The 27,899-nt window shown below is 39.8% G+C and overlaps 2 protein-coding genes across 2 annotated transcripts; both read right to left on the bottom strand.

Moving 5' to 3' along the window:
• Window positions 1-262: 262 nt before the first annotated feature.
• Window positions 263-6,507, bottom strand: LOC112259457 (zinc finger protein OZF-like). The gene is made up of 2 exons (XM_042310854.1): window positions 5,887-6,507; window positions 263-1,421 (listed from the first exon to the last, which is right to left on the bottom strand). The coding sequence occupies exons 1-2, from the start codon at window positions 6,221-6,223 to the stop codon at window positions 394-396; spliced, it is 1,365 nt and encodes a 454-aa protein (XP_042166788.1). The 5' UTR covers window positions 6,224-6,507; the 3' UTR covers window positions 263-393.
• A 12,314-nt stretch (window positions 6,508-18,821) lies between these two features.
• LOC112257883 (zinc finger protein OZF-like) lies at window positions 18,822-27,651 on the bottom strand. Its single transcript, XM_024431806.2, has 2 exons — window positions 27,043-27,651; window positions 18,822-20,336 (listed from the first exon to the last, which is right to left on the bottom strand). The coding sequence occupies exons 1-2, from the start codon at window positions 27,359-27,361 to the stop codon at window positions 19,285-19,287; spliced, it is 1,371 nt and encodes a 456-aa protein (XP_024287574.2). The 5' UTR covers window positions 27,362-27,651; the 3' UTR covers window positions 18,822-19,284.
• Window positions 27,652-27,899: the final 248 nt, after the last annotated feature.

Here is a 27,899-nt window from a genome sequence, read left to right as displayed (position 1 = left end):
GACAACCCCAACATCTGTCTCTGAAATGGTCCATAATATGAGGTCAACTACCTGCCCCTTGGAAAATTCAATAATCTATATAATAACTTAATAGACTAGAGTCCTGTCCAGGGGAAGTACTTGTACATCAAGCTGCCTCACATTACAGAAACAGCTACAAGACAAGGCTACTTCCTTCCTTATATAATAATCATATTATGAATTACATCAGAGGGTTTATACTTGTACACAATCAATCAAAGCTCATAATGAAAACGAAATACACATTTTAAAATATTTAATTGGATTTAAGACATGATCAAGATGAAAAAACAAAAACAGGCCTATTTTCTTGATCAGATTTTCATTTAAACATTATGATTTAATATGACAAACAAAAACACAAATTCTCAGTCAAAAACACAAGTCAGAACACAGTCTCTCTATTCTCTCATGTGATTTCAGGTCCTCTGACTGGGAAAATATCTTTCCACATTGAGAGCAGTGGTATGTCTTCTCTTCCTGTGTATGTATTCTTTCATGCTTATTCAGATGCCTTAACCGGTTAAATCTCTTTCCACAGTGGGAGCAGTGGTAGGTCTTATCCCCTCCTGTGTGTGTCCTCTCATGCCTTGTCAGACCCCCTAACTTGGTAAAACTTTTTCCACACAGGAAGCAGTGGTAGGGCTTATCCCCTCCTGAGTGTGTCCTCTCATGCCTAGTCAGGCCCTCTAACTTGGGAAAACTCTTTCCACACAGGGAGCATTGGTAGGGCTTTTCTTGTGGGTGTATCCTCTCATGCTGTTTCAGGTTCACTAAACCCATAAAATTCTTTCCACACTGGGAACATTGATAAGGCTTCTCTCCTGTATGTATTCCTCCATGTGATTTCATGGACTTTAACTGGGTAAATCTCTTTCCACATATGGTGCATTGGTAAGGCTTTGTTCCTGTGTGTGTCCTCTCATGCCGTTTCAAGCTCACTAAACCCCTAAAACTCTTTCCACACTGGGAACAGTGATAAGGCTTCTCTCCTGTGTGTGTCCTCTTGTGCCGATTTAGGTTCCCTAACTGGGTAAAATTCTTTCCACAGTGGGAACATTGAAAAGGATTTTCTCCCGTGTGTATTCTCTTGTGTGATTTCAGACTCCCTAACCAGGTAAAAGTCATTCCACATTTGGAGCAGTGGTAAGGCTTCTCTCCAGAGTGGATTCTCTTATGTATTAATAGGTAACCTAATTCGTTAAAACTCTTTCCACACTGGGAGCATTGGAAAGGTTTTTCTCCTGTGTGTGTCCTCTCATGCCTATGCAGGTTCCCTAACTTGGTAAAACTCTTTCCACAGTGGGAGCAGTGATGTCCTCCTTTTGCTTTGGGCGTCTCTGGGTCTGATTTCCCTGAAGGACTCTTTCCGTTGTCAGAGGGAGAGTCTGGTTTCTCTCCTGTCAAAGACAAACAGATTATCTAGTTACTTAGTTGTCTACTGTGCTGTACTGTGTGGCCAAACTTGTGAAACATACACAGTGGGGCAAAAAAGTACCAATTGTGCAAGTTCTCCCACTTAAAAAGATGAGAGAGGCCTGTAATTTTCATCATAGGTACACTTCAACTATGACAGACAAAATTAGAAAAAAAATCCAGAAAATCACATTGTAGGATTTTTAATGAATTTGTTTGCAAATTATGGTGTAAAATAAGTATTTGGTCACCGACAAAGAAGCAAGATTTCTGGCTCTCACAGACCTGTAACTTCTTCTTTAAGAGGCTCCTCTGTCCTCCACTCGTTACCTGTATTAATGGCACCTGTTTGAACTTGTTATCAGTATAAAAGACACCTGTGCACAACCTCAAGCAGTCACACTCCAAACTCCACTATGGCCAAGACCAAAGAGCTGTCAAAGGACACCAGAAACAAAATTGTAGACCTGCACCAGGCTGGGAAGACTGAATCTGCAATAGGTAAGCAGCTCGGTTTGAAGAAATCAACTGTGGGAGCAATTATTAGGAAATGGAAGACATACAAGACCATACAAGACTGATAATCTCCATTGATCTGGGGCTCCACGCAAGATCTCACCCCGTGGGGTCAAAATGATCACAAGAACGGTGAGCAAAAATTCCAGAACCACTTGGGGGGACCTAATGAATTACCTGCAGAGAGCTGGGACCAAAGTAACAAAGCCTACCATCAGTAACACACTACGCCGCCAGGGACTCAAATCCTGCAGTGCCAGACATGTCCCCTGCTTAAACCTGTTAAGCCTACCCCCTACTTTTTCGAACATTCTGTTAAAAATCACGCAACATTTCAGCGTCCTGCTACTCATGCCAGGAATATAGTATATGCATATGATTAGTATGTGTGGATAGAAAACACTCTCACGTTTCTAAAACTGGTTAAATCACGGCTGTGACTATAACAGAGCGTGTGTTTCATCAAAAAGCGCAAGAAAAACTGATCACTGAAAACTGGAAAAAATATCAATGCGCCACTTTCATGTATTGTCTATGGGAGACCAAATTAAATGGGGCTTAGATTGCAAGTCCTACAGCTTCCACACGTTGTCGCCAGTCTTGTCAATTGCCTAGACGTTGTTTCTTGGTCAAACGAAGAAGAGAGACCACTTTCCATCCGGTCTCCGACAGGAAGTTCTGGAAGAGAGATTTCGGAACATGATTTGAAGACGTGGAGCTATTGAATACACATCGCCCCGTGATCAATTTGATAGATTATTAACATTTACTAATACCTAAAGTTGGATTACAAAAGTATTTCGAAGTGTTTTGTGAAAGTTTATCGTCGACTTTTTTCATTTAAAAAAAATGACGTAGCGTTTTGAAACTGTGTTTTTTTCTGAATCACACAGTTTCCATAGATGGATATTTTGGGTATATATGGACCGATTTAATCGAAAAAAAACACCCAATAGTGATGTTTATGGGACATATAGGAGTGCCAACAAAGAAGCTCGTCAAAGGTAATGAAAGTTTTATATTTTATTTCTGCTATTTGTGTAGCGCCGGCTACGCTAATTATTTTGCTTACGTCGCATTCAGGTATTTCGGGGTGTTGCATGCTATCAGATAATAGCTTCTCATGCTTTCGCCAAAAAGCATTTTAATAATCTGACTTGTTGGCTAGATTCACAACGAGTGTAGCTTTAATTCAGTACCCTGCATGTGTGTTTTAATGAACGTTTGAGTTTTAACGAGTGCTATTAGCATTTGGCGTAGCGCATTTGCTGATGGCTAGATGAGACGTCTGCGTGTCAGGTGGGCTTAAGAGGTTTTAAGCCAGCACATGTCCAGGCACGTCTGAAGTTTGCTAGAGAGCATTTGGATGATCCGGAATAAGATTGGGAGAATGTTATATGGTCAGATGAAACCAAAATATAACTTTTTGGTAAAACCTCAACTCGTCGTGTATGGAGGACAAAGAATGCTGAGTTGCATCCAAAGAACACCATACCTACTGTGAAGCATGGGGGTGGAAACATCATGCTTTGGGGCTGTTTTTCTGCAAAGGGACCAGGACGACTGATCCGTGTAAAGGAAAGAATAAATGGGGCCATGTATCGTGAGATTTTGAGTGAAAACCTCCTTCCATCAGCAAGGGCATTGAAGATGAAACGTGGCTGGGTCTTTCAGCATGACAATGATCCCAAACACACCGCCCGGGCAACGAAGGAGTGGCTTCGTAAGAAGCATTTCAAGGTCCTGGAGTGGCCTAGCCAGTCTCCAGATCTCAACCCCATAGAAAATCTTTGGAGGGAGTTGAAAGTCCGTGTTGCCCAGCAACAGCCCCAAAACATCACTGCTCTAGAGGAGATCTGCATGGAGGAATGGGCCAAAATACCAGCAACAGTGTGTGAAAACCTTGTGAAAACATTTGACCTCTGTCATTGCCAACAAAGGGTATATAACAAAGTATTGAGATACACTTTTGTTATTGACCAAATACTTATTTTTCCACCATAATTTGCAAATAAATTCATTAAAAATCCTACAATGTGATTTTCTGGATATTTTTCTTTCATTTTGTCTGTCATAGTTGAAGTGTACCTATGATGAAAATTACAGGCCTCTCATCTTTTTAAGTGGGAGAACTTGCACAATTGGTGGCTTACTAAATACTTTTTTCCTCCACTGTACATCTATGATTGGTTCAGATTTGGTTTTGTTTGGGGGAGTTTATTAAAATAATAGCCAGCGTGAAAAACAGTGGTCACCAAGATATTCCTAGTCAATCATCAAACATTTCTGTAAAAACCCAATGTGTTTTCCGTTTGCTCCAGCATTATTCTTAAAGTCTATGTGAATTTAGCAAATATTTTGTGAAATTTTTGTGAATTTTGAATTTAAAATATATATATTTTAAAATATTAGTTTGATGAGCCCGGCCTACAAGACCCAGTTTCATCTCATGAGGCTGAAAGCCCAGAGACTTGCACTTTGCCTGGGTGTGCAGTTTTGTCTGGGGGCGCTAAAATGAACATTCGAGGCCATCAAGCTACTATCCTGAGACCGATATTACATTTTTGGCCAATACCGATATACAATATTTTCCTTGTCCCAAAAAACGACACTGATAACCGATATTTACAATTTTAGCGGCCTCTAAGGCATTCTAGTACAGTTAAATAGTTAACACACACTGATGCAGCGGTCTAAGCAACTGCACCTCAGTGCAAGAGGCGTCACTACAGTCCCTGGTTCGAATCCAGGCTGCATCCAGGCTGTATGATTGGGAGTCCCACAGTAGTGGTCTGTTATTGGTGTAGAGAGGACGACAAAGGAGAGGGATCCCACATGTGGATAGGAAGATACAAATTATCATTATTACTGGAAAATATTCATTTAAAATCCAGTAATTTTAAAACTTTAGCTCTCTAGGTCATGCCAGTAGGTTACAGTAGGTTGTAACTCTCTAGGTCAAGCCAGTAGGTTACAGTAGGTTGTATCTCTCTAGGACATGCCAGTAGGTTACAGTAGGTTGTAACTCTCTAGGTCAAGCCAGTAGGTTACAGTAGGTTGTATCTCTCTAGGACATGCCAGTAGGATACAGTAGGCTTTATCCAAGTGTAAACAATTATCAACCCAATGTGGAAAGTGTCGGATTTGGTCAACAACAAAATGAATGGCTTATTTGCTACATGAGGTTTACTTGATCCAACAGAAGTTTTGTAATGCTTAAGTTGTTACATAACATATTTTTTTTACCTTTATTTTACTAGGCAAATCAGTCAAGAACAAATTCTTATTTTCAATGACAGGTTAGGAACCTGCCTTGTTCAGGGGCAGAATAACAGATTTTTACCTTGTCAGCTCGGGGATTCGATCTTGCAACCTTTCTGTTACTGGCCCAACGGTCGAATCACTAGGCTATATGCCACCCTGGCAACTCTGATAAAAACATTCTAGGAGTTGCCTCCAGATCACTATGCATATTCATGCTAGTAGCTTAGCATCTCTCTCCATTGAATACAGGCGGTTGAAGTACAATAAGAACATGTATCCACCAATCCAAAGAAAGGATAGGTGGGAGCTAGACAACCCGCTTGGCCACTTTGTGGACAACGACTCCCCTTGTTAGGGCAGAGAGACATCTTGTCATTATATCCACAATCTTTGGTGTAGCCAACCAACTCTCGCATGGCACTATTGGGGGGCTCGGTGTGTAGTAAAACATCACCACACCAAAATCACTACATGCCGTGCCCCCCAGTCTGCGGTCAGCAGATAGACCCTTCTCAAATATATATGTTAAGTCACTTTTTGGAAACGGAACAGAGAAAACAAGGGGTAGCTTGCTCTCTACGTCGTCTGATTCTAGACTTCCGTTGAAGAGGTATTGACGGGCCAACTCCGAATATCCAAAGTTAAAAACAAATTTAAGGCGGTACTTACTGGTGTTAATCAGTTCTCCTATCTCCTCCTCTTCATCTCTCAATGTGACAGTAATCTCCCCTTCCATCTTCACTCCAAAAACGGCATCCTCCTCTTTCTCTTCTTTTACTGTAACATCCTCCTCCTCTTTCACTCTGAACGTGTCTTTCTCTTCTTTCACAGTAACGTCTTTCTCTTCTTCTTTCACTGTAACAACCTCAACCTCTACTTCTTTTTTAACTGTGACATCCTCCTCTTCCTTCTCCTCTTTCACAACAATGTTCAGCCCCAGAGCTTCTTTCTCCGTCCAGCAGACCTCCTCTTCTTTAACAGGAGGGGAGTAGTTTAGGGAGCTCATGGTCGGGGATGTTAGCTAGCTAGCTAGCATTAGCTGCTAGTGCTAACTTAACCAGCCAGCTACTATAGCTGACTAATAAAAAATGACGTAATATGAAATTAAATAGGTTAACAAATAGATACGACAGAAGTGTGTCTAAAACACAGTATCTAATATACACCGAAAGCGTATAATTAGCTTGAATCTTCCGGCTATGTTGGCTTGCAAGCTACCAAGGTGGTTGACGAGCTGTTTCTGAAGAACCGTCCACTAGATTATACGTCACGCTGGCAGCGTCGCCAGAAAGACGCACATCGCCGCCTGCTGACTGGAGGGGAAACGCAGTTGAGGATCATATTTTCTTTTCAGACAAAGATTCTTTTTAAATGGATTTAATTAAATAATACTATTATTTTGAGACATACAAAGAATGGAATGTGTTGATTGATTAGTGTGAATAAAAAAATGTTTACTAGAGCTCATTTAAGGCAGTTTCACTAAGTCAAACAACATATAAATATGTAGCTAGCTACTGTAGGTCTATACTGCTCTTACAAGGTGTAACAATATATCATGTAGATGTATATAATGAACAGACTAGGTCAATACTGCTCCTACAAGGTGTAACAATATATCATGTAGATGTATATAATGAACAGACTAGGTCTATACTGCTCCTACATGGTGTAACAATATATCATGTAGATGTATATAATGAACAGACTAGGTCTATAATGCTCCTACATGGTGTAACAATACACTACCTTTCAAAAGTTTGGGGTCACTTAGAATTGTCCTTATTTAATTTATCATTCATAAAAACCTGTTTTTGCTTTGTCATTATGGGGTATTGTGATGTCATCATGGGGTATTGTGTGTGGATTGATGAGGATTTTTTTTTATTTAATACATTTTCAAATAAAGCTGTAACAACAAAATGTAGAAAACGTGAAGGGGTCTGAATATTTTCCGAATGCACTGTATATATAGGGGCAGTACTTAGTGACATCACTTCATGAAACAGGAGGTACAAATACATAACAGGTTCAAAATATCAACATTCAATGTATCAAATTATTTGACCAAGCTGGAAGTTTAAATGCCAGCCCAGCCACAATCCTAGAGTTTCACTGATGATCAACCTCCTCCTTCACATCTGACTCCTGATGATCAACCTCCTCCTTCACACCTGACTCCTGATGATCAACCTCCTCCTTCACACCCGACTCCAGAAGATCAACCTCCTCCTTCACATCTGACTCCTGATGATCAACCTCCTCCTTCACACCTGACTCCAGAAGATCAACCTCTTCCTTCACATCTGACTCCTGATGATCAACCTCCTCCTTCACATCTGACTCCTGATGATCAACCTCCTCCTTCACATCTGACTCCTGATGATCAACCTCCTCCTTCACATCTGACGCCTGATGATCAACCTCCTCCTTCACATCAGACTCATGATGATCAACCTCCTCCTTCACATCTGACACCTGATGATCAACCTCCTTCACATCTGACTCCTGATGATCAACCTCCTCCTTCACACATGACTCCAGATGATCAACCTCCTCCTTCACATCTGACTCCTGATGATCAACCTCCTCCTTCACATCTGACTCCTGATGATCAACCTCCTCCTTCACATCTGACTCCTGATGATCAACCTCCTCCTTCACACATGACTCCAGATGATCAACCTCCTCCTTCACATCTGACTCCTGATGATCAACCTCCTCCTTCACATCTGACTCCTGATGATCAACCTCCTCTTTCACATCTGACTCCAGTGATCAATCCAGAGCGTCTTCTTTTTTGGGGAATCCCGATAGACGATGTCATCCAATAGGACGTCACCACCACCACCGCCCACAAGTTAATTGTCATTCAGATTATTGTTGGGAAGAGCATTAGCAATATGTCCTGTCTGGTAACTTGTCTTGTTCAATGGATTTACATTGGCAGGTGTAACAAATATTTTAAAAACTCAGTCGATCTCAAACTGCAGAAAAACTTTTGGAAGTCTTTAACTGCATCAATGTCTGTGGCCAGTGATGTTGGGACAAATGATAGTCCCTTATTATACAATTCTACAGCACAACGGCAGAGTCATGTCTTCAGTGTAAAACTAACAATGACTCAACAATCCTTCTGGGAATGTTATGACGTCATAAAGTTATGGACGGAGTTAGAAAGTTGTCTGTCAGAAGTACAATTATACAATGTAAAATTACTTTTAATCTGTCTGTCTGCATATTTCAAGACATGGCATTTGAGTGTGCAGTGAGATACCCCAGAGTTGGACGATACTTTTCTTGTCAATCATCTTAAATATTATACTATATTATTATTATTAATTATTTATATAATATTATTATATAATATTATATAAATATTATACTTAATTAAAACCTGGAAATCAACCAATCCTCCGTTGTTAACGCAACGGAAAGGTCAAATGCTTTTTTATCTAAAAGTTGAAAGTGTCGGAGAGAAATAAAATGGTGCTGATGCGGGCGCTGGAGATGGGGCTGTGTTCTACTGGGTCTGGGCAGGTGTGATGTAGTTAATAGAGATGGGGGTGTGTTCTACTGGGTCTGGGCAGGTGTGATGTTGTTAATGGAGATGGTGGTGTGTTCTAGTGGGTCTGGGCAGGTGTGATGTAGATGGAGGTGTGTTCTCGTGGGTCTGGGCAGGTGTGATGTGAACCGATCAGAATTCAAAAGAATGCCAAAGTCAGGTGTGATGTAATATGGAGGACCAGCCTATTCCCTATGATGTAAACTACAACAGAAATAACATCAAATGTAGAACTTCAAATTAAATCAATCGTTTGCACTCATGACTTGAGTGATTGAAGTAAACCAACGTTTTGGAAATACATAACGCCATCTAAACAAAAATCAAAGAATATTAGCTATATGCAGTTATCTTAGCTGGCCAGCTAACATTAGCTATTTAGCAAATTAGCTATGGTCAGCGAGCTGGAGCCCGACTATCAGAGAGAGACCAGTTAGAACCCGATTAACAAAACCCAACTAAAACATAACTGCAGATCAAAAGAGCAGAGACATACAGAATGATGTCAGGGAAATCCCCAATATCCAAAATAGAAAGATTACAGATGTCAGTCAGCTAGTGTGCTAGCAGTAATTCAAGGTTGTAAAAGTTACAAAACTCCCAAAGTCTACTTCACAGTGAACATGCTGAAAGTAGGGATGGGGAAACAAAGCTTCCTGAAGCATTGACACTTTCCAACCAATTGTGTCAAAAATAGGTTCATTACTCAAGGCTTTGAGCGACACAGAATTTAGAACAGCCACATTATTATAGATGACGTCACACACGTCGTAGTGCCTGCACAGTGTAGCCTTTGTGTCATCTACTAAACCACTGGCCATGTTCGAGAACATCAAATCCATGCTGGATTGTGGGTAAATTATGACTGGCCGACTGATTTATAATTAATAATGAGTAGTTATTTATGATGCAAGGTGACTTTGTACATTTCTACATTTCTCAAGGCACTGTATGTGAAGTTATTGGTCCTATGTTGTTTGGTGATGTTATGGGTCCTACAGTAGGTCTATGTTGTTGTTTTATGAAGTTACGGTTCTTACAGTAGGTCTATGTTGTTGTTTGGTGAAGTTATGGGCCAATTGCTTAAAAACGTATTGTCAGGCTGATGGCAAAGCTAGCCAAAGAGCATTTTACTAGTTGAAGTGCTTAACTATAAATCATTTGATTTGCGACAATAACACAAACATATTAAGCAGGGGATTCAAGCCCTACCATTCTAATGCATATTTAATGTGAAATGCCCTTATAAGCAACCTGGAAATGGAGGCTATTTTTACTGTCAGCCTATGAGAACTCCCCTGAGTTTTCCCCCACAGTGATGAATTAGTGAATAGACACAGAGCTTAATGTGAGTTTCCTTCAGTAGCACTCCTGATCTTGCGCTGTAATATTCAGAATACATTTGTGAAAAACTCAAATCTTTGCTCACCATTTTTTGCTCCAGGCAGATATACTGCATCCATAACTAGCGGTTTCCTCATTAGCAGGGAGGTGTTTCTGCAATCAAATTGTGTGTGCATTGCCCTCATGCTGCAATTTTAGCTAACACAGAAAGGGGCCTATATTGGAGACCAAAAGTCGTCTGGCACACTGCTTAGGATTTCAACAACTTTAATAACTCATTTCTAGTTACTACTAATGTGAAAACAAGACAAAATATGATTGTTGCTAAGTTGACTGTCTTATTTGTCAAATAATTTAACAGACATCAATTGTTGTACAACTTCATGGGTATGATCTGGGCATCACCTTTTACCTCAAATAAACAATGGATTTCTGCTGTTGTGTGCCTTTAACCGTCTGTCTGACTTTGTTGTCATTGACACAGGAGAGAGGCAGGACAGTCGTGGATCCTCTGGGGATCCTCAACAACCTCATGATGCTGACGAGGCAGAGAAGAGTCTCTCCAGATCAGAACACCTCAAGAAACACTGCAGAGATCGAAAGGGAAGAGAACTCACTGCTGCTCTGACTGTGGGAAGAGATTCACCTCATCAAGCGTTAAAATTCATCAGAGAACACACACAGAAGAGAAATCTTATAGCTGTGGTCAATGTGGGAAGAGTTTAACTGAGTCTAGCAATCTGACGAATCACCAGAAAATACACACAGGAGAGAAATCTCATAGCTGTGATCAATGTGGGGAGAGTTTTATTCAATCTGGCCATCTGACATCACACCAGAGAACACACACAGGAGAGAAATCTTATAGGTGTAATCAATGTGAGAAGAGTTTTGGTCAATCTGGGCATCTGACAGTGCACCAGAGAATATGCACAGGAGAGAAATCCTATAGCTGTGATCAATGTGGGAACAGTTTTGTTCGGTCTGACCATCTGACTCTACACCAGAGAACACACACAGGAGAGAACTTATAGCTGTGATGAATGTGGAAAGAGTTTTACTTTATCTAACCATCTTATTGTACACCAGAGAACACACACAGGAGAGAAATCTCATAGCTGTGATCAATGTGACAAGAGATACTCTGATAAAAGCCAGCTGATCAAACATCAGAAAATACATACATGGAGGAGTTGATTCATGATATCAATGAAATATCCCACTTAGCAAAATGTAGTTGACTAAGTTGAATAAGACTAAGTCCGAAGTCCAATATACATTGGTTGAAAGTGAAAGTTGAGAAGATGTTTTTCTGGTCATTTAACTTAATGTCAACGTACTTGCAGCCTATACACGTGGACGCAAGTGTAATAAATTAGTCTATAATCAATTTTATTAACAATCCTACATCACTCCAGTATTTCTTAACATTCAAGTGCTACTTGTCTTCATTCCACTACTGAAGAAGCATGACTCACATCTCCTCGTATTTCAAACATTCAGCCTGCCAAAATATACATGTTTTATTATTCCATGCCTCACCACTAAGTGAATTATTGCCAATACATTTTAACAAAGGAGTGTACATTTGGTTTTGATAATTCATATTTACAATTCATGTAACATTTAGTAATCATAATTATTTATGTAACCAACTGACAATTTTTGGCTACAATTATATTGACATTGTTGCCCTGCTTATAAAATACCAGAGTTCATTCTCAGATGTGCCAACCCAAATTTACTGGAGCATGACATTGGGGACTGGGCCCCAATCCAACAACATCCTTATCAAGTGAACCCTGAAAAGTGAGAGAAGCTCCGCAGGGAGGTGGAAAGTTACTACAGATATTAAGGAATTAGAAGCTAGTGAGTTTTAGGAAATCAAATCAAATTTATTTATATAGCCCTACATACATCAGCTGATATCTCAAAGTGCTGTACAGAACCCCAGCCTAAAACCCCAAACAGCAAGCAATGCAGGTGTAGAAGCACGGTGGCTAGGAAAAACTCCCTAGAAAGGCCAAAACCTAGGAAGAAACCTAGAGAGGAACCAGGCTATGTGGGGTGGCCAGTCCTCTTCTGGCTGTGCCCGGTGGAGATTATAACAGAACATGGCCAAGATTTTCAAATGTTCATAAGTGACCAGCATGGTCCAATAATAATAAGGCAGAACAGTTGAAACTGGAGCAGCAGCACGGCCAGGTGGACTGGGGACAGCAAGGAGTCATCATGTCAGGTAGTCCTGAGGCATGGTCCTAGGGCTCAGGTCCTCCGAGAGAGAGAAAGAAAGAGAGAATTAGAGAGAGCACACTTAAATTCACACAGGACACCGAATAGGACAGGTACTCCAGATATAACAAACTGACCCTAGCCCCCCCGACACATAAACTACTGCAGCATAAATATTGGAGGCTGAGACAGGAGGGGTTCTAGAAGCTAGTGAGTTTTAGGATTCTATAGAAAGAAAAAGGAGAAAGAAAGAAAACGATTTGTATATTCATATTTAGAAATATGTGTTTTTCTTGTTTTTAATTGTTGCCAGCCAGTAGACACCATGTTTATATTTTAGAAGGTGAAGCAGTGTAGTTGATAATAATGTGAAATTTAAGTTTTCTGTTGGTGGTGAGCAAACCTGTCCATCCATATAGGATATATTTGTCTTAAAGGGGAACTTTTACAGGCTTTGGTTTTTCCATTTATGTTTTGAGGTTGGATTTTAGCACGTCTAGCTCGTCAATACGTATAGCTCGTCAGCGTGTATAGCTCATTAGCGTATATGCTCGTTAGTCAATGTGTTACACCTGTGCTGGCTTGTCCATCATGTTGTTAATAATATTTTAATCAATGGATTTTCCTTAGAGTGCTCATTAGTCTTTCAGATGTTAATCTTCTGTTTGTTATCCTCTTATGTTTGTTGTGTGTTAAATATTTCAGTTTATTTTCATTGTTTTTTATTTTTGTAAATTCATGTGAAGCCATTGTGTTGCATCCATGTCTGAAATGTGCTGTATAAATAAAGCTTGATTTGAACATATTGCAAAACAAATTAACCCAATGACTGACAATCAACAGACTTAATAATTTATTTAACCTTTAACTAGGCAAGTCAGTTAAGAACAAATTCTTAATTACAATGATTGCCTACCAGGGGCAGAACAACATTTTTACCTTGTGTCAGCTCTAACCACTAGGCTACCTGCCGCCCTCTTGCATAACCAACGAGCACATATTTTAGTCCATCTTAGTATGAAAAACAGTATAAATTCAGTGTATCTTCCACTATGTCAAAACAGTATCACTTTTCAACCAACCCAGTGCATTTGTTGAAACTGAAAAGTTTTTAAATCAACAATATGTCAAAGGATTCAACAACTGTAAACTGAAACAAACAATTGGATCAAACAGATCAATACCACTGGACATTAGGTTTCATTCCGACCCTGCAGGGTTTAGATTAAGCCAGTACTAGTTAAACTAGGACATTTAAGTAGCTTTCCTGAACGTGGCTTAAATTAGGCAAAGTTAGTCTGAGACTGAAGAAGGTAAGTAAGCCTAAATGAGAACACCTGGGTTAATCCTGATTAGGTTTAGTATGAACACCTGGGTTAATCCTGATTAAAGTCAGTATGAACACCTGGGTTAATCCTGATTAGGTTCGGTATGAACACATGGGTTAATCCTGATTAGGTTCAGTATGAACACCTGCTGTTGGTCTAATGGTGGCCTTTAAAACCCGGAATAGAAAACACCAATACTGGTGTGAATACTGAGACGAAACAATGGCAAAAATAATTTGTTTGTGTGAAAAAACGCTACCAAAACAAATGTTGTTAAAACATCCAGTTATTGAATGTAAAACCACACTGCTGCTCCTGAGCAGTAGAACAAGCGGGCTGGGCTGCAATTAGCTGTGAATTCAATGGAAATGTGACCACAAGAAGAGTACAACAACTTTAGGTGAGATATCTGTATTATTATCAGTATTTCACATTTCTCATATTCATATTTTTTTGACATCACTTCTATTATTAAATTATATCTGCCTTTTATAGACTCTGTGGAAGAACCTTAAACTGACTTTAAAATGAGAAAGCAGAGATCAGAAGAGATCGATAAATTGGTTACTTCCATTGGTAAATATATTCCACTGTCTGTGTCTATTCTTCTTCATTCTAAGGACCATATGAGTTTATTTGTTTTTCTAACCGTGTTCTTTTTCCAGAGGAAGGAATGTTACTATGTAGTGAACAGGTTGTAAGAGCCAGTACACAGTGAGTGTGTTCCCTCCACATCTGCTATAACATCCCTGAGAGAAGATGCTGCCACCACCTTTCAGCAGAGAACAAAGAAGATGACAATGCATGAAACATTAACCAGATAATTTCATGAGAATAAAATGAAATATCTGAAGAACATGAAATGAGAATTGGACAGGTTGAATTGGATATGAAGTTGCAAGAGAGAGTTATGATCCAACAAAGAGACAGTAATGAGACAGTAGTGTTGACCAGCCATGGTGAACAATATATGTTAAAAATAATTGTTTTGTCATTTGGATATTCATGAGTGAGAGTATTTTAATCACCACAAACTACATTTTAAACCAGCCTTGGTTTAGTCACTCATTTATTTTTGTTGCACACTATTTGAAATTTTAACAAACATTATCAAAGCAAAATTAAGCCAAAATGAATAAATTCCATATTTAAATGTGTCTCATCTAGTTGAAGTGCTGCAGTGTGAAGCAACTCCATGTGCAATCCTCATTGGTCATTGCCTGCCTCAGTCATGAGCACATCTACCTCAGTCATGGGTACATCTGCTTGATGCTGATCATGGGAGGATCAGAACAGCCATGCTGCTTCAGGTTGTGCATGCAGCACAGTTGTAGCAAGTTGCAGCATCTTATTGGCTTGAAACTAAGTGTTTTGCGAAAACACTGGAATCTGTTTTTCCATACTCCAAACATACGCTGGACCATCCCTCTCGTGTGGATATGAGCTTTGTTGTATCTTTACTGCTCAGCTGTTGTGGGATTTATGTCTGGAGTGAATAAAAAGTTACTCTGATCATATTACTATGTAGTAACTATTAGTAGACCATATTACCATGTAGTAACTATTAGTAGACCATATTACTGTTATTACTGTTATGTAGTAACTATTAGTAGACCATATTACTATGTAGTAACTATGTAGTAACTGTTAGACCATATTGCTATGTAGTAACTATTAGACCATATTACTATGTAGTAACTATTAGTAGAGCATATTGATATGTAGTAACTATTAGTAGACCATATTACTATGTAGTAACTATTAGTAGACCATATTACTATGTAGTAACTATTAGTAGACCATGATACTATGTAGTAACTATGTAGTAACTGTTAGACCATATTACTATGTAGTAACTATTAGTAGAACATGTTACTATGTAGTAACTATTAGTAGACCATGTTACTATGTAGTAACTATTAGTAAACCTTGTTTCTCACCCTAATATCCACAGTCACCAAGTAGTTGTCCACTATGTTGTCGTCTCTGAAACTGAGACAAATGAAGAGTTGAGGGAAATCATTCAATCGTGAGTTGCACCTTTCCAAAAGGCAACAATGTTTGAACTCTAAATGAGGAGTGCATCCACCCTGAACATTGATGGAAAACCAGTTGTTATGGTTACGGTACTCCTCAGCATCAGGAGTTGATGGTAAACCAGTTGTTATGGTTACGGTACTTCTCAGCATCAGGAGTTGATGTGTAAACCAGTTGTTATGGTTACGTTACTCCTCAGCATCAGGTGTTGATGGACACTTGATGGGAACATGACATCCATCTAACCAGCCAATCACTCCTGGGAAGTGCCCATATTCATAGAATTGAACTTTATAGTTGGCTTGACCAGCTGCATCAGAATCTTGATGTAAAGACTCCTCAGTTCACAAATGGCCCTGCAGACTTTGTGCACAATTAAACACACATTTGCTTCACTGGCACCACACAAATCACCAGTTCACAATGAAAGATTCCAGATGCCAAAAACCTCAAAGTGATCAGAACTTGGAGAGAATTGGGTGAAGGCCTTCCTCTTTGAGACAGAGAGGAAAGTCTAGGCTCAAACAGAGATATTATCTCCAATGCATTTTCTTTGTACATAGGAAAGCGGTCTCAAAGTAATGTAATGGATTACTCATATCCACCAGTACTGTTCTGGCCTCTGTAGTGCATGTTGGTCTTCATTTAGACATTCCACATAGTCCAGGCTCCCTCACAAACAGCACGAAGCAGAAGTTAAACCTGCCTCTTTGAATAGCTTCCATTTAGTCTTGGAGTAGCTCTAATTCTCCCTCTTGCAATCGGCTTTGTTTAGTCCAGAACAGGCTAAATCTACGACTATTTAAATATAAGTCTGTGCAAGTCGCTTTGAGTTAAGACAGCTCAAACAAACATTTTGGTCTGGGACTAAACTTAAGCCTTTTATGTGAAACCGGGGCTGAGTGTTGTATATAATATGACTAAATGTGTTTCTTTCTGTGTTGCAGGGGCAGTCAAGAAATAGAACAGCAAGGCCACAGAACATGACATAAGCAGAGCTGTGGGAGACCACCTCAACGCCCTGGTAGAGCCGGGGGTGGCGTTTACCACTCCACCACATCTTCAGCAGGCTTAAACTGTTTTTCATATTAAGATGGACCAAGAAATGTGTTGCTTTTACACATATTTGTTCATTGGTTTGGCAAGAGTCTTGATTGGTCAGTCAATGAGTTCATTTGTTTGTTCAAATAAAATCAAGCTTTATTTATACAGCACATTTCAGACATGGATGGAACGTGATGGCTTCACAGGAAAGAAACAATATTTAGTACACAACATACGAGGATATAAAACAAGACTAACAACTGGAAGTCTAATGAGCATTCTAAGGAAATGCCATTGATTAAAACATAAAAAATTGGATGCAACATCCAACCCAAAATATACATTTGTTTTACTACATTGTTTGTTATTACGTTTCCCAGCAGGAAAACCAGAAATGTCACTTAAATAGAAGAGGGAACTAACAAAGAGTCACTGACAGCAACCATGACACCCACTAAATCTGCCCAAGAAGAGGCAAACAGAAGAAAAACCCACAACAAACTAAAAGACAGGAAGCAAACCAAAAAGGTGGCTCAACTAAAAGGTGTTGACTCTCCACATTTATCAAGACAACTGGAGCACTGGGCCAGACACTCTTAAATAGAACCTGGACCAGCTTAGGTGAAACACCTTCCCACTAACGAGATGGACAAGCCAGCACAGGTGTAACACATACTGACTAACGAGGTGACACCAATCAGTGCGTCCTACGTGCTAACGAGCTATACGTGCTAACGAGCTATACGTGCTAACGAGCTAGACGTGCTAACGAGCTATACGTGCTAACGAGCTATACGTGCTAACGAGCTATACGTGCTAACGAGCTATACGTGCTAACGAGCTATACGTGCTAACGAGCTATACGTGCTAACGAGCTATACGTGCTAACGAGCTATACGTGCTAACGAGCTATACGTGCTAACGAGCTATACGTGCTAACGAGCTATACGTGCTAACGAGCTATACGTGTGCTAACGAGCTATACGTGCTAACGAGCTATACGTGCTAACGAGCTATACGTGCTAACGAGCTATACGTGCTAACGAGCTATACGTGCTAACGAGCTATACGTGCTAACGAGCTATACGTGCTAACGAGCTATACGTGCTAACGAGCTATACGTGCTAACGAGCTATACGTGCTAACGAGCTATACGTGCTAAAGTCCAACCTCAAAGCATAAATGGAAAAACCAAAGCCTGTAACACCTTCCCCCTTAAGAAAACAAATATATCCTATATTTTTGTTGGACAAGTTTGATTACCACCAACAGAAAAAAACTCCCATTTCACATGATAATCAACTACAATGCTTCACCTTCACCAATATAAACATGGTGTCTACTGGCTGTCAACAATTAAGAAAAAACACATATTTCTAAACATTAATATACAATCATATTATTTTTTCTCCTTTTTCTTTCTATAGAATCCTAAAACTCTTTAGCTTCTAGAACTCATCTTCCTAAAACTCATTAGCTTCTAGAACTCCTCTTCCTAAAACTCATTAGCTTCTAGAACTCCTCTTCCTAAAACTCACTCCTTTCTAGAACTCTTAATATCCGTAGTATCTCGTCCCCTTGGAACGAGCCCAAGCAAAACTCATCTCCAATACAGAAAAATGTGCAGTCAAAATAAAGTGTGATCCATGGCAATGCACTGGCTAAACACAAAACTTTTTGACTGCCCACCCTTGAGACAATCAGCAACCAAGTTGTCCTTACCACGGACATGTCTGATTTCTAGAGGAAACTCCTGCAATATCCGTAGTAACTTTCCACCTCACTGCAGAGCTTCTGTCTCTTTTCAGGGTTCACTAGATAGGCATGTTGTTGGATCGGGGCCCAGTCCCCAATTGTTATGCTCTAGTAAATTTGGGTTGGCACACCCGAGAATGAACCCTGATATTATAAAAGCAGGGCAACAATGTCAATATAATTGTACCCAAAAATGGTCAGTTGATTGTACATGCTGTTGAAACTAACACAACAAAAAAAACATGGAAATGGGAGATATATTTTACCACCCTGGTTAGAGGACAACCTGGAGAAGACAGTCAGCTACATTTTGAGTTTATGGGTCCCTAACACTAAGAGAAACACAACACGTATTTGTCATCACTCATATTGCACAAGAGAGGGGGGACATCATGTTAATTTTAACAGCTCAGAAACCACACAGAATCAGTGAATAATGTGTACATCACTGGTTAGAGGACAATTTTTAGAAAAGAGCTTGCTACATTTAAGTGCTGCATTTTGATTCAAGTGGGTCACTAATGTGGTAAGTATAACACAACTCTTTTTGTTACTCACTTTGTTAAATCATATAAATAGTACTCATTCATTTCAGAGCCTGGATTTTCCCCCTGAGGTTAATAGCCATATCATGTTGAAATCAATAGAACAGGGGGCAAACATTTAGGGTTCTACATTGTGACATCATTAACATACTCCTACTACAATGTTAAAACATTCTACATTGTGAAATTATTTAATTGATATCATGAAACAACTCGTTCATGTATGTATTGTCTGATGTTTTATCAGAGATCTTTTATCAGAGTATCTCTTCCCACATTGATCACAGCCATGAGGTTTCTCTCCTGTGTGTGTTCTCAGATGTACTATCAGAGTGTTTGGCTGAGTAAAACTCTTCCCACATTGATTACAGCTATAAGATTGCTCTGTGTGTGTTCGCTGATGTGTAGTCAGATAGTTAGATGCAACAAACCTCTTCCCACATTGATCACAGCCATAAGGTTTCTCTCCGGTGTGTGCTCTTTGGTGCACTATCAGGCTGCCTGACTGAGTAAAACACTTCCCACATTGATCACAGCCATAAGGTTTCTCTCCAGTGTGTATTCTCTGGTGTGATTTCAGGCTGCCTGACTGAGTAAAACTCTTCCCACATTGATCACAGCCATAAGGTTTATCTCCTGTGTGTGTTCTCTGGTGCACTAGCAGGTTGCCTGACTGAGCAAAACTCTTCCCACATTGATCACAGCTATAAGATTTCTCTCCAGTGTGAATTCTCAGGTGTCCTTGTAGTGAATTTAACCTTGAGTAATGTTTCCCACAGTAAGAGCAGCGGAAATTTTTCTCTCCCGTGTGAATTCTTTGGTGTACTTTTAGTGAATCTAATCTTGAGAAACTTTTCCCACAGTCAGAGCAGTGGTTAGGTTTCTCTCCTGTGTGTGTTCTCTGGTGCACTACCAGACAGCCTGACTGAGTAAAACTCTTCCCACATTGATCACAGCTATAAGGTTTCTCTCCTGTGTGAATTCTCTGGTGTACTTTTAGTGAATCTGAACATGAGTAACTCTTCCCACAGTAAAAACAGTGGTGAGATTTCTCTCCTGCGTGTACTCGCTGGTGTATTTTAAGTTCCGATGAAGATTTGCAACATTTCCCACAGTCAGAGCAGCAGTGAGATTTCTTTCCTGTGGGTTTCTGCTGGTGTTTCTTGAGGTGTTCTGATGTGGAGAGACTCTTCTCTGCCTCGTCAGCATCATGATGTTGTTGAGGCTCCCGAGAGGAGCCACAGGATCCACGATAGTGTCGTCTCTCTCCTGTGTGAACGACAAAGTCAGACAGATGGTTAAAGGCCCACAACAGCAGAAATACACTGTAAAAGGGGTTGCCAACAGCAATGCCATGTTGTACAACAATTGACATCTGTAATGAATGTTAAAATTATTTGACAATCGTCTTAAAATGAGAAAGAAAAGTCCTATTTTGTCTTATTTTCACATTAGTAGTAACATCGACGATTGTAGGCTAGAAGAAAGTTATTACAGTTGCTGAACTCCTAAGCAGTGTGCCAGACGACTTTTGGTCTCCAATATAGGCCCCTTTCTGTGTTTAATAAAATTGCGGTACCAGGGCTATACGCACACAATCTGATTGCAGAAACTCCTCCTTGCTAATGAGGAAACCGCTAGTTAGATGTAGTATATCTGCCTGGAACAAAAATAGTGAGTGAAGATTTTAGTTTTTCACAATGTATTCTGAATATTACAGCACACTATCAGTGCAAGATCAGGAGTGCTACTCAAGGAAACTCACATTAACTTCTTTGGGATAGGGGGCAGTATTTTCACGTCCGGATGAAAAGCGTGCCCAGAGTAAACTGCCTGCTACTCAGGCCCAGAAGCTAGGATATGCATATTATTAGTTGATTCGCATAGAAAACACTTTGAAGTTTCTAAAACTGTTTGAATGATGTCTGTGAGTATAACAGAACTCATATGGCAGGCGGAAACCTGAGAAAAATCCAATCAGCAAGTGGGAAATCTGAGGTTTGTAGTTTTTCAAGTGATTGCATATACAATATCCAGTGTAAATGGGGTCAGATTGCACTTCCTATGGCTTCCACTAGATGTCAACAGTCTTTAGAAAGTTGTTTCAGGCTTCTATTGTGAAAGGGGAGAAAATAAGACCACTCAGAGTTAGTGGCTCAGCTGAAAGCCATGAGTCGTTTATCGCTCGAGCTCCGTTGCCTTTCCTTTCTAATGACAACGGAATTGTCTGGTTGGAATATTATTGAAGATTTATATCTTGATTATATACATCATTTGACATGTTTCTACGAACTTTAATGGAACTTTTTTGACTTTTCGTCTGGACTTAGTGCCCGCGCTTTGTGCATTTGGATTAGTGAACTAAAAGCCCGAAAAAAGGAGGTATTTGGACATAAATTATGGACTTTATCAAACAAAACAAACATTTATTGTGGAACTGGGATTCTTGAGAGTGCATTCCGATGAAGATCATCAAAGGTAAGTGAATATTTATAATGCTATTTCTGACGTTTGTTGACTCCACAACTTGCCGGGTATCTGTATGGCTTGTTTTGGTGGCTGAGCGCTGTACTCAGATTATCGCATGGTGTGCTTTAGCAGCAGTAAAGCAGTAAAGCTTTTTTTAAATCTGACACAGCGGTTGCATTAAGGAGAAATTTATCTTTAAGCTCTGTGTCGATTTACAAATTCACCACAGTGAGGGAAACTCAGGGGAGTTCTTATAGGCTGACAGCAAAAAAAGCCTCCATTTACAGGTTGCTTATGAGTGCGCATTTCACACTACTTTATAGTGTGATTATAATTGTAAGGCTTGCTTGAATGTCCTGTGTGTTATTGATGCAAATCAACTGCTTTATACTTAATATAAGTGTCGAACAAATTGGCCCATAACTTCACCTAACAACAACATAAATGACAGTATTGATTTGGGTGTTGTCAATAAAGTTAAGGTGACTCTCGGATTGAACCATTGGATTTAGCAAACTCAAATTTTTTATAATTTCTGTGCCCATGAAAACTGTTTTCCCAGCGTAACATAGGGACACACTAAATGTTACGTGGTTAGAGTGCATTTCAGAGATCTGAATACAAAAAAACTGTCCCACAGCAAGATTGAGTGTTTAAGTTGAAGTTCATCATATGACAAGCTTAACTTTATGACTATAACTACTGTTCCCTGAAGGAGGGAAACTAGGTACAACTTACTATTAAATCCCCGCCTTGCTGGAAGCCCCGCCTTCCACAGGTGATGAGCGTGAGGCTCGGGTTTATTCCTTCAATTTAATACCGCTCTTCAACGACCCAGGAAGGGGTGGGGCCAATCAGGTTTTGTAATTCATTTCCCTCCTTCAGGGAGCAGTAATTATAGTCATAAAGTTACACTCTCTTTCGGTCAGTCAACTTCGGTACAACATACTATGGGGAAATAAAATCATTCCCCATGCCGACCCAAACGGATACTAAATGAAACGACCCATGGCAGACCACCCAGACCTTACTTCGCAAGATGCGTCAGTTTTGTCAATTTATTAATTGTCTTGTTTGAAACACTTCGGTCTATGTTGAGTAAGTTAAATGAAACTGTTCCACGAAAATGTGCATATGAAAATCTTAACTGGCACACAGATTAGCAGAAATGATCAGATAAATTGGCACTCCAACTGGAAAAGGTTGCAGACTGCTGGTGTCGTCTATTAGTCTATCTATCTGTAGACTATTAGTCTATTACTGCAAACTTCATGAGCAGAACGGCAGAATTTACGAAGTCCAGCAGCGGAGGGGGGACTCCCTCTGGTCGTGTTATGTTGACGACCGGCTCCCTCTGGTCGGGTTATGTTGACGACCGGCTCCCTCTGTTCGGGTTATGTTGACGAACCGACTCCCTCTGTTCGGGTTGTTGACGACCGGCTCCCTCTAGTTATGACTTCGAGTCATTTGTGTGTCTTAATTATTTAATCAAAAGGAATGCTTAACTTCACTAGGGTAGAGGGCCGCATTCGGAATTTTGGATGAAAAGCATGCCTAAATTAAACTGCCTGCTACTCAGGCCGAGAAGCTAGGATATGCATATAATCAGTAGATTTGGATAGAAAACACACACTTTTCCAAAACTCTTAAAATAATGTCTGTGAGTATAAAAGAACAGATATGGCAGGCGATATCCTGAGGAAAATCCATCCAGGAAGTACTATTATTTTGAAAGGCTGTTTTTCCATTGAAAGCCTATCCACCATACAAAGACGTAGGACCCAGTTCACAATCGCTATGGCTTCTTCTACATGTGTCCAGTCTTTAGGCGTTGTTTCAGGCCTTTACTCTGAAAAATGAGGGAGATACAGCATTTTCAATGAGTGGACAGCGGAAATTTCCAGCCATGAGCCAAGCGTGTGATTGGGAGCCCGCATTTCTTGTTTACCTTTTCTTTTGACAAAGCTTTTGTCTGGATGAAATATTATTGAATATTTATGACAAAAACAACCTGAGGATTGATTTTAAACATCGTTTGACATGTTTCTACGAACTTTTATTGTACTTTTTAAAACTATTTGTCTGATGTTGAGAGCGCGCATTGTGCCTTTTGATTACTGAACTAAACGCACCAACAAAACTGAGGTTTTTGGGCATAAAGAGGGACATTATCGAACATTTATTGTCTAACATGAAGACCTGGGAGTGCCACCACTGTTTCTGACTTTTGTGACACCTCTCCTTGGTTGGAAAATGGCTATATGGTTCTCTGTGGCTAGGCGCTGACCTAACATAATCGCATGGTGTGCTTTCGTCGTAAAGCCTTTTTGAAATCTGACACAGCGGCTGGATTAACAAGATATTTATCTTTAATCCTATGTATAAAACTTGTATTTTTCATCAATGTTTATGATGCGTATTTCTGTAATTTGATTTGGCTCTCTGAAATTTCACCGGATGTTTGTTTGAGACAATGATTACTGTACATAACACGCCAATTTCAACTGGGGTTTTTGGACATAAAGAGGGACATTATCAAACAAAAGACCCATTTATATTGTAACATGAAGTCCTGTGAGTGCCATCTGATGAAGATCAAAGGTTAGTGATTAATTTAATAGCCATAGAGTAGAGAGAACAGATGACTCTTGGTTGACCAAGATGTATTTTAGTTAGAGACAGCACTAGAACATGATTTTGGGACTCCCAGGTGGTGCAGAGGACACCGCATCTCAGGGCTTGAGGCGCCACATCAGACACCCTGGATCAAATCCAGGTTATCACAACCGCCCGTGATTGGGAGTCCCATAGGGCGCCGCACAATTGGCCCAGCGTCGTCCGGGGTAGGCAGTCATTGTAAATAAGATTTTGTTATAAACTGACTTGCTTAGTTAAATAAAGGTTACATTGTAAAAAATACAAAAATGTTTCATGACAGTTTTTTTACAAATCCGTCAAGGCACCAACTTTGAGAAGGGATTAAAGCAAATGTTTCAAACCAATTCATGAATGTAATTGAATCTAGGTATGTCTTGCCTTTAATGTAAAGGCATGAAAAAAATAATTGGCTGAATATTATACAATGACAATAAAAGTTACTTTTAGATTTCTATAATTTTCATTTAGATAGATTAATCAGACAATTTTGAGATGCTATTGTAAATTAAATGAAACTGTGGTGTGAAAGCACACCATCTGACTATGTTAGGTCACTACAGCTCTAATAATTTGCCTCCATAGGAAAGCTTCACTGGCAATTCTAGAATATATATATAGCCTAGAAACCTGGTTAAACTATCATTATGACATCATGGATGAATTCTAGAATATACTATATAGCCTAGAAACCTGGTCAAACTACCATTATGACATCATGGATGGCCAGTCCTTGTATTCATAGTGTAGTGAATTCAGGGAGTAGCCCTGAGCTGAACTAAACCTGGGTCCAGCGACTGTCAAGTTAACACCTTATAACTGTTACGCCAAGATGTCTGAACTTCTTGACGAGGTAGGGAGGTGTTGGGTTACGGTTTCTACAATAGCGTTCTCTATGAATGTGAGAGTGGTTACATTTCTCCTTCCCCCATCCCTCAGCTGTTTACCAAACCAAGTCTCTAGGCAGCCATTTTGTTGCTGTTTAAAAAACCCACACAACCCGGCAAACTGCAGTTCAAACTAGAGGTCGACCGATATTGATTTTTCAATGCCGATACAGATTATTGGAGGACCAAAAAAACATACCGATTTTTTATTTTTTTATTTGTAATAATGACAATTACAACAATACTGAAGGAACACTTATTTTAACTTAATATAATACATAAATAAAATCAATTTAGCCTCAAATAAATAATGAAACATGTTCAATTTGGTTTAAATAATGCAAAAACAAAGTGTTGGAGAAAAGTAAAAGTGCAATATGTGCCATGTAAGAAAGCTAACGTTTAAGTTCCTCGCTCAGAACATGAGAACATATGAAAGCTGGTGGTTCCTTTTAACATGAGTCTTCAATATTCCCAGGTAAGATGTTTTAGGTTGTAGTTATTATAGGAATGTAAGGACTATTTCCCTCTATACCATTTGTATTTCATTAACCTTTGACTATTGGATGTTCTTATAGGCACTTTAGTATTGCCTGTGTAACAGTATAGCTTCTGTCCCTCTCCTCCCTGGGCTTGAAGGAACACAACGATAACAGCCACCCTCGAAGCAGCGTTACCCATGCAGAGCAAGGGGAACAACTACTCCAAGTCTCAGAGCGAGTGACGTTTGAAATGCTATTAGCGCATGCTAACTAGCTAGCCATTTCACTTTGGTTACACCAGCCTCATCTCGGGAGTTGATAGGGTTGAAGTCATAAACAGCGCAATGCTTGATGCACAACAAAGAGCTGCTGGCAAAATGCACGAAAGTGCTGTTTGAATGAATGTTTACGCTCCTGCTTCTGCCTACCACTGCTCAGTCAGATACTTAGATACTTGTACGCTCAGTCAGATTATATGCAACGCAGGACACGTTAAATCATTTCTAGTAATATCATTTCTAGTAACATCATCAACCATGTGTAGTTAACTAGTTTAATGCTAGCCAACAACTTACCTTGGCTTACTGCATTCGCATAACAGGCAGGCTCCTTGTGGAATGCAACGAGAGGCAGGTCGTTATAGCGTTGGACTAGTTAACTGTAAGGTTGAAAATCTGTTGTTCTGCCCCTGAACGAGGCAGTTAACCCACCGTTCCTATGCCGTCATTGAAAATAATAATTTGTTCGTAATTGACTTTCCTAGTTAAATAAAGATGAAATAAAAGTGTAAAAAATATTCGGCCAAATCGGTATCCAAAAATACCGATTTCCGATTGTTATGAAAACTTGAAATTGGGCCTAATTAATCGGCCATTCCGAAAAATCGGTCGACCTCTAGTTCAAACAATAACAAATCTGTCATTCCACCACTGTTTTGGTAATAAGATAATTATGGGGTTGGAGAAATGTAACTACAGAAGGACAGACCTATGGATACAAGGACTGACCATCCATGATATCAACATGATAGTTTTAACCATGTTGAGGCTATACAGTGTTAGTTTACATTGTTTCTAAACAGAGTAAAAAAAGCTTATTTGGGGATCTGATTGGGTACAACAGTTGAACTAAGCTCATGAAGCATGTGTTATATTCTTCAAGAATCAATGGCTATAAATAAATAATTTAAAAGTCACAATATTGATGTAGCAATTACAGATTTCCGCTTTAACACCAAACATCAATTCAACTGCAGAGTTCGTGCCTCTGTTTTTAAGACAATACTTGGTAGTGTTAATCAGGGAACGGTTTCTCAAAACCATCTTATGGCTAAATTCGTCGTTAGAACCATTGGATGCCTTAAGATGCGTTTGGGAAACCGGGCCCAGATATCCGTGTTCTACACGTTACAGTGTAGCTTCAGCCATTCCTACAGAACAACATTAAAGTGTAGAACCCATTTACTGCAGAGACGGTACTTACTGGTGTTAAACAGATCTCCAAACTCCTCTTCCTTCTCCTCTTTCAATGTGACAGTCATGTTCCCCTCCTTCACTCCAAAAACTGCATCCTCCTCTTTCTCCTCTTCTTTTACTGTAACATCCTCCTCCTCTTTCACTCTGAACGAGTATTCCTCTTCTTTCACTGAAACGTCTTTCTCTTCTTCTTTCACGGTAACAGCCTCACCCTCTACTGGTTTTTGTACTGTGACATCCTCCTTTTCCTCTTTCACGAGAGTTTCTCTCTCCGTCCAGCCGACCTCCTCATCTTTATCAGGAGAAGAGTTGCTTAGTGAACTCATGGTCGGAGATGTTAGCTAGCTAGCATTAGCGACTAGCCTAGTTCTAAGCTAATTTAGCAAACCAGCTAGCTGACAAACAACGTCAATATATAATTAAATGGGCCAATAAGTACATACGACAGAAGTGTGTTTTCACACACAGGAACTAAAATACACAAAAAACCGTGTAAAGAGCGTGAATGTTGTAGCTATGTTTGCTAGAAAGCTACGGAGGTGTCTGACTAGCTGTTGTTGTAGAAGAAGCGTCCCGTCCACTAGATTATACGTCACACTGGCAGCGTCTCCTGAACCTAAAGACGTACATCGCCATTTTATTTTATTTATATTTTACCTTTATTTAACCAGGCAAGTCAGTTAAGAACAAATTCTTATTTTCAATGACGGCATAGGAACAGTGGGTTAACTGCCTGTTCAGGGGCAGAACGACAGATTTGTACCTTGTCAGCTCGGGGATTTGAACTTGCAACTTTCCGGTTACTAGCCCAACGCTCTAACCACTAGGCTACACTGCCGCCATCTGCTGACCGGAGTGGGCAAC

The sequence above is a fragment of the Oncorhynchus tshawytscha genome, linkage group LG32 (genome assembly GCF_018296145.1).
Source record: "Oncorhynchus tshawytscha isolate Ot180627B linkage group LG32, Otsh_v2.0, whole genome shotgun sequence".
Taxonomy (NCBI): domain Eukaryota; kingdom Metazoa; phylum Chordata; class Actinopteri; order Salmoniformes; family Salmonidae; genus Oncorhynchus; species Oncorhynchus tshawytscha.
This window is presented reverse-complemented; position numbering and strand designations above follow the sequence as displayed.

What these genes read in the sequence shown, in the direction of transcription:
- LOC112259457 (XM_042310854.1), bottom strand. Translation starts at nt 6,223, where the DNA reads ATGAGCTCCCTAAACTACTCCCCTCCTGTTAAAGAAGAGGAGGTCTGC. An exon ending in AGGAGAACTGATTAACACCA is followed by an intron (nt 1,422 to 5,886) that starts GTAAGTACCGCC and finishes TGTCTTTGACAG; the next exon opens with GAGAGAAACCAGACTCTCCC.
- LOC112257883 (XM_024431806.2), bottom strand. Translation starts at nt 27,361, where the DNA reads ATGAGTTCACTAAGCAACTCTTCTCCTGATAAAGATGAGGAGGTCGGC. An exon ending in TGGAGATCTGTTTAACACCA is followed by an intron (nt 20,337 to 27,042) that starts GTAAGTACCGTC and finishes TCGTTCACACAG; the next exon opens with GAGAGAGACGACACTATCGT.